Genomic DNA, 7,194 nt, shown 5'->3' with positions numbered 1-7,194 from the left:
AGGAACTGCAGATGCTGGTCTACAACAAAAGCCACCGAGTGCTGGAGCAGCAGCGCTGGAGAACATGGATGGGTGATGTCACCTTCTGCAGGGATGCTGCCTGACCCGCTGAGTTACTCCAGCACTTTGGAGTAGTGAAGGGTTCTTTATCAGACTGGGCATAATGTGGAGTGGAGATATCCCCATGGAATGATTCTAGGTCCCCTAGTTTGAGGAAGGACATTCTTGCTATTGAGGGAGTGCAGCGTAGGTTTACAGGGTTAATTCCCGGGATGGCGGGACTGTCATATGCTGAGAGAATGGAGCAGCTGGGCTTGTACACTCTGGAGTTTAGAAGGATGAGAGGCGATCTCATTGAAACATATAAGGTTAAGGGTTTGGACACGCTAGAGGCAGGAAACATGTTCCCGATGTTGGGGGAGTCCAGAACCAGGGGCCACAGTTTAAGAATAAGGGGTAAGCCATTTAGAACGGAGACGAGGAAACACTTTTTCTCACCGAGAGTGGTGAGTCTGTGGAATTCTCTGCCTCAGAGGGTGGTGGAGGCCGGTTCTCTGGATGTTTTCAAGAGAGAGCTAGATAGGGCTCTTAAAATTAACGGAGTCAGGGGATATGGGGAGAAGGCAGGAACGGGGTACCGATTGGGGATGATCAGCCGGTGCTGGCTCGAAGGGCCGAATGGCCTACTCCTGCACCTATTGTGTATTGTCTATAGGTTTAGTATCTTTCATTTAGGACCACTGGTTTAGATGTATTATTGTTACCTGTGCGGAGACACAGTGAAAGTCTGTAGGGCCTCAACCCGAAACGTCACCCATTCCTTCTCTCCAGAGATACTGCCTGTCCCGCTGAGTTACTCCAGCATTTTGTATCTATCTTCAGTTTAAACCGGCATCTGCAGTTCCTTCCTGCAAAGAAGACTTATCGCAGTCAAATCATACCAAGCAGTACAAGGTACAACAGCTAGCAAAGAAATACCAGCGTACAGAATACTGTTACAGTTCACTGATTCTGAGTGAAATCTGAGGAAAGACATTCTTGCCATAGAGGGAGTACAGAGAAGGTTCACCAGACTGATTCCTGGCATGGCAGGACTTTCATATGAAGAAAGACTGGATAGACTCAGCTTGTACTCGCTAGAATTTAGAAGATTGAGAGGGGGTCTTATAGAAACTTACAAAATTCTTAAGGGGTTGGACAGGCTAGATGCAGGAAGATTGTTCCCGATGTTGGGGAAGTCCAGAACAAGGGGTCACAGTTTAAGGATTAGGGGGAAGTCTTTTAGGACCGAGATGAGAAAATCATTTTTCACACAGAGAGTGGTGAATCTCTGGAACTCTCTGCCACAGAGGGTAGTTGAGGCCAGTTCATTGGCAAATAACATTCCCCCAGTACTGTAACAACATTCCCCAGTACTGTAACAACATTCCCCAGTACTGTAACAACATTCCCCAGTACTGTAACAACATTCCCCAGTACTGTAACAACATTCCCCAGTACTGTAACAACATTCCCCAGTACTGTAACAACATTCCCCCAGTACTGTAACAACATTCCCCAGTACTGTAACGACATTCCCCCAGTACTGTAACGACATTCCCCCAGTACTGTAACGACATTCCCCCAGTACTGTAACAACACTCCCCCTGTAACATTCCCCCATTACTGTAACAACATTCCCCAGTACTGTAACAACATTCCCCCAAACCTGCAACATTCCCCCAGTACTGTAACAATCCTTAGTACTGTAACAACACTCCCCATGTACTGTAATTACATTCCCCCTCTACTGTAACAACATTCCCCATGTATTGTAACAACATTCCCCCTGTACTGTAACAACATTCCCCATGTATTGTAACAACATTCTCCCAGTAATATAACAACATTAACCATTCCCCACCATTTTAACAACATCCCCCCTCTACTGTAACAACATTCCCCCCTATAGTGTAACAACACTCCCCAAGTACTGTAACGGCATTCCCCCAGTACTGTAACGGCATTCCCCCAGTACTGTAACGACACTCCCCCAGTACTGTAACGGCACGCCCCCAGTACTATAACGGCATTCCCCAAGTAATGTAACAACATTCTCCCCATTACTGTAACAACATTCCCTAGTACTGTAACAACATTCCCCCAGTACTGTAACAACATTCACCCTCTACTGTAACAACATTCCCCCCAGTACTGTAACGACACTCCCCCTGTACTGTAACGACACTCCCCCAGTACTGTAACGACACTCCCCCAGTACTGTAACGGCATTCCCCCCAGTACTGTAACGGCATTCCCCCAGTACTGTAACAGTACTGTAACGGCATTCCCCCAGTACTGTAACGGCATTCCCCAGTACCGTAAAGGCATTCCCCAGTACTGTAACGGCATTCCCCAGTATTGTAATAACACTCCCCCCAAACCTGCAACATTCCCCCTATACTGTAACAACATTCCCCAGTACTGTATCAATCCCCCAGTACTGTAACGACATTCCCCTGTACTATAACATTCCCCCAGTACTGTAACAACACTCCCCATGTACTGTAATTACATTCCCCCTCTACTGTAACAACATTCCCCATGTATTGTAACAACATTCCACCTGTACTGTAACAACATTCCCCATGTATTGTAACAACATTCCCCCTCTACTGTAACAACATTCCCCATGTATTGTAACAACATTCCACCTGTACTGTAACAGCATTCCCCAGTACTGTAACAACATTCCCCCATGTACTGTAACAACATTCCCCAGTACTGTAACAACACTCCCCAGTACTGTAACAACATTCCCCAGTACTGTAACAACATTCCCCCAGTACTGTAACAACATTCCACCTGTACTGTAACAACATTCCCCAGTACTGTAACAACATTCCCCCAGTACTGTAACAACATTCCCCATGTACTGTAACAACATTCCCCAGTACTGTAACTGTAACAACACTCCCCATGTACTGTAACGACATTCCCCCTGTACTGTAACAACATTCCCCATGTAATGTAACAACATTCCCCCTCTACTGTAACAACATTCCCCATGTATTGTAACAACATTCCCCCTCTACTGTAACAACATTCCCCCTGTATTGTAACAACATTCCCCCTGTACTGTAACAACATTCCCCCTGTACTGTAACAACATTCCACCTGTACTGTAACAACATGTACTGTAACCATTCCTGTACTGTAACAACATCCCCCCAGTGCTGTAACAACACTCCCCAGTACTGCTGCAACAATCCCCGGCGCTGGGTGTAATATGAGAAGGGTTGTGTTGTGGAGAGGAGCTGCAAGAGTTAAACCAGAAAGCTCGGCGCTATCATCTTTGAGTTAAACCGCGTGTTGCTGGTCCGGCCTCGGGACAAGGTAGCGGCGGCGGGAAGAGGGTGCAGGGGGAGAGGGTGCAGGGGAGAGGGTGCAGGGGGGAGAGGGGAACAGCTGCTGAACCTCGGCTCACATCCGTCAGGGTAGAGGGAGAGAGACGTGAGGAGAGAGGAGGGTAAGGAGAGGGAGAGAGGAGGGGGGGAGGAGAGATAGGGTGAAGGAGAGAGGAGGGGGAAGGAGAGAGAGGAGGGGAAAGGGAGAGAGAAAGGGTGCAGGAGAGAGAGGAGGGGAAGGAGAAAGCAGGGGAAGGAGAGAGGAGGGGGGGGGGAGGAGACAGAGGAGGAAGTAGAGAGAGGAGGGGGAAGGAGAGAGAGGGGGTGAAGGAGAGAGATAGAAGGATAGAGGAGGGGAAGGAGGAGGGAGAGAGGGGGAAGGAGAGAGAGAGGTGTGAAGAAGAGAGAGGAGGGGTGGGGGGAGGAGAGAGAGGGGGTGAAGGAGGGAGAGGAGGAAGGAGAGAGAGGGGGTGAAGGAGGGAGAGGAGGAAGGAGAGAGAGTGGGTGAAGGAGGGAGAGGAGGGGAAGGAGGGAGAGGAGGGGGGAAGGAGATAGAGGAGGGGAAGGAGGGAGAGAGGGGGAGACAGACAGACAGACTAGTGGGGACGTGGGTCGTGGTGTACACACCGTGCCCCTGGGCTGTGCTGTCCCGTGCTGGGCTGGGCTGTGCTGTGCTGTGCTGCCCGGGCTGGGCTAGGCTAGGCTGAGGGCAGCGCTGCGATGTTGCGGGCTGGGGTAGCGCCTCTGCAGCCGCCGCAGCCTCTGCTCACCGACCTGTACCACTTCTCCATGGCGTACGGGTACTGGCGCTGCGGCCGCCACTCGCTCACCGCCGTCTTCCAGCTGTACTTCCGCAGCTGCCCGCTGGCCGGGGAGTTCACGCTGTTGCCGGCCTGCACGACTGCCTCCACTTCCTCGCACACTTCCAGCTCACCCCACAAGGTCAGTGTCAGTGCCCGGCCACGGGGGGCAGGGGGCTGGGATAGGGGCAGGGATAGGAGCCAGGTCAGGGGTCAGGGATAGGGGCCAGGGGTCAGTGTCCAGGGGTCAGGGATAGGGGTCAGTGTCCAGGGGTCAGGGATAGGGGTCAGGGGTCAGGGATAGGGGTCAGTGTCCAGGGGTCAGGGATAGGGGTCAGTGTCCAGGGGTCAGGGATAGGGTCAGTGTCCAGGGGTCAGGGATAGGGGTCAGTGTCCAGGGGTCAGGGATAGGGGTCAGTGTCCAGGGGTCAGTGTCCAGGGGTCAGTGTCCAGGGGTCAGGGATAGGAGCCAGGTCAGGGGTCAGGGATAGGGGTCAGTGTCCAGGGGTCAGGGATAGGGGACAGTGTCCAGGGGTCGTATCTGCTTAAATACTTATACCCACTCATACATACATACCCACATACCCACATATACCCGCATACCCACATACCCACATACCCAGACATACGCACATATACCCACATATACCCCCCATATACCCGCATACCCACATATACCCACATACTTAGACATACGCACATAAACCCACATCCCCACATATACCCCCATATACTCACATACCCACATATACTCACATACCCAGACATACCCACATATACCCCCATATACTCACATACCCACATATACTCAAATAATAATAATAATAATAATAACTTTATTTGTTAAGCACCTTAAAAACAACCAAAGCTGACCAAAGTGCTGTACAGAAAAAAGAAAACAAGCAAGACATCATAAAACAGGCAGAACAACAGAACATACAACTAACACGAGGCGCATAAATTACATACAAAAATCCAAACAATAAATTAAAAAACATAAAACACGAGTACGAACAACGCAGCAAAACCAAGCAAATAAAGTAAATAAACAATTCAACACCTTACTGGTCTACAAAGGCCACAGAGAATAGATGTGTCTTCAGGAGTGATTTAAAAACAGCTAGAGAAGGGGCCTGTTTAACATGCAGAGGCAATTCATTCCATAATCTCGGAGGCGACACAGCAAAGGCACGGTCCCCTCTGAGCTTCCGCTTAGTCTTTGGCTCAATCAGGAGCAGCTGATCATCTGACCTGAGAGAGCGGGAGGGCGAATAAGGGTGAAGAAGCTCAGATAGGTAGGACGGGGCAAGACCACTTAGGGATTTAAAAGTAAATAAAAGAATTTTAAAACGAATCCATACCCAGACATACCCACATATACCCGCATACCCACCTATACCCCCATATACCCACATACCCCCATATACTCACATATACCTATATACCCACATGTACCCGCATACACAGACGTACCCGCATATACCCACATATCCACATATACCCGCATACACACACATACCCACATATACACATATACCCGCATACCCACATATCCACATATACCCGCATACCTACATATACACATATACCCACATATACCCGCATACACACACATACCCACACACACACCCACATATACCCACACATACCCACACACTCACATATATCCACATACAAATTCATACCCACATATATCGGTATACCCACTTGTACCCGTATACCCACATGTACCCATATACCCACTTGTACCCTCTCCCAGGACACCTCCCACACTCCACAGATCCCGTCTTTGCCCTGCCACAGCCCAGGAGAGTACAGGAACAGGCCCTTCGGCCCACAGAGTCTGCACTGACCATGACGCCGGGTTAGTTGGGGATACATTCTTTTTCCCCCAGAGATGCTGCCTGACCTGACCCGCTGAGTTGCCCCAGCAACGACGTTCTGTGTCTTTCTCAAGGAACTGCAGATGCCGATTTCCAAAATGAAAATGGCACAAAGTCAAAGTGCTGGAGTAGCTCAGTGGGTCGTGCAGCACATGTGGAGGACATGGATGAAGTCTGAAGAAGGATCCCAACCTGAAACCTCATTCATGTTCTCCAGAGATGCTGCCTGATCTACTGAGTTACTCCACTATTTGGTGTTCTTGAGGCCAAGAAAAACTCATCTCTGATCCATATCCAAAAGGCTCTTCAATGCTATTATGGTATCTGCCTCATTCACCAGCACCCCTGTCAGGGCGTTCCAGACACCCATCACCCTCTTTGTAAAACAATCTTGCCCCTCACATCTCCTTTAAACTTTGCCCCTCTCACCGTAGAGCAAATGTCTGTCCTTCAGTCTTTGGCATGTCCTACCTGGGGTGATAGATAGACACAAAAAGCTGGAGTAACTCAGCGGGACAGGCAGCATCTCTGGAGAGAAGGAATGGGTGATGTTTCACACTACGGAAGGGTCTCGACCCGAAAACGTCGCCCATTGTCTCCAGAGATACTGCCTGCCCGGTGAGTTACTCCAGCTTTTTGTGTCTATCGTCGATTTAAACCAGCATCTGCAGTTCTTATAGAATCTTATAGAATTTTTCGAGGATGTAACTAGTAGCGTGGATAAGGGAGAACCAGTGGATGTGTTATATCTGGACTTCCAGAAGGTTTTCGACAAGGTCCCACATAAGAGATTAGTATACAAACTTAAAGCACATGGTATTGGGGGTTCAGTATTGATGTGGATAGAGAACTGGCTGGCAGACAGGAAGCAAAGAGTAGGAGTAAACGGGTCCTTTTCACAATGGCAGGCAGTGACTAGTGGGGTACCGCAAGGCTCAGTGGTGGGACCCCAGCTATTTACAATAAATATTAATGATTTGGACGAAGGAATTGAATGAAACATCTCCAAGTTTGTGGATGACACGAAGCTGTGGGGGCAGTGTTAGCTGTGAGGAGGATGCTAGGAGGCTGCAAGGTGACTTGGATAGGTTGGATGAGTGGGAAAATGCATGGCAGATGCAGTAT

General features: G+C 49.4%; 1 protein-coding gene across 1 annotated transcript in view; it reads left to right on the top strand.

The window, feature by feature from the left end:
* The first annotated feature begins 4,040 nt into the window (after window positions 1-4,040).
* Window positions 4,041-7,194, top strand: part of naprt (nicotinate phosphoribosyltransferase) — a 49,149-nt gene continuing 45,995 nt past the window's right edge. The window contains 2 exon segments of the mRNA XM_055630990.1: window positions 4,041-4,269; window positions 4,272-4,328. Of these exon segments, the coding sequence (XP_055486965.1) occupies window positions 4,107-4,269; window positions 4,272-4,328 (220 nt within the window). The 5' untranslated portion in view covers window positions 4,041-4,106.

This window comes from Leucoraja erinacea, unplaced genomic scaffold, assembly GCF_028641065.1.
Source record: "Leucoraja erinacea ecotype New England unplaced genomic scaffold, Leri_hhj_1 Leri_600S, whole genome shotgun sequence".
Taxonomy (NCBI): domain Eukaryota; kingdom Metazoa; phylum Chordata; class Chondrichthyes; order Rajiformes; family Rajidae; genus Leucoraja; species Leucoraja erinaceus.
This window is presented reverse-complemented; position numbering and strand designations above follow the sequence as displayed.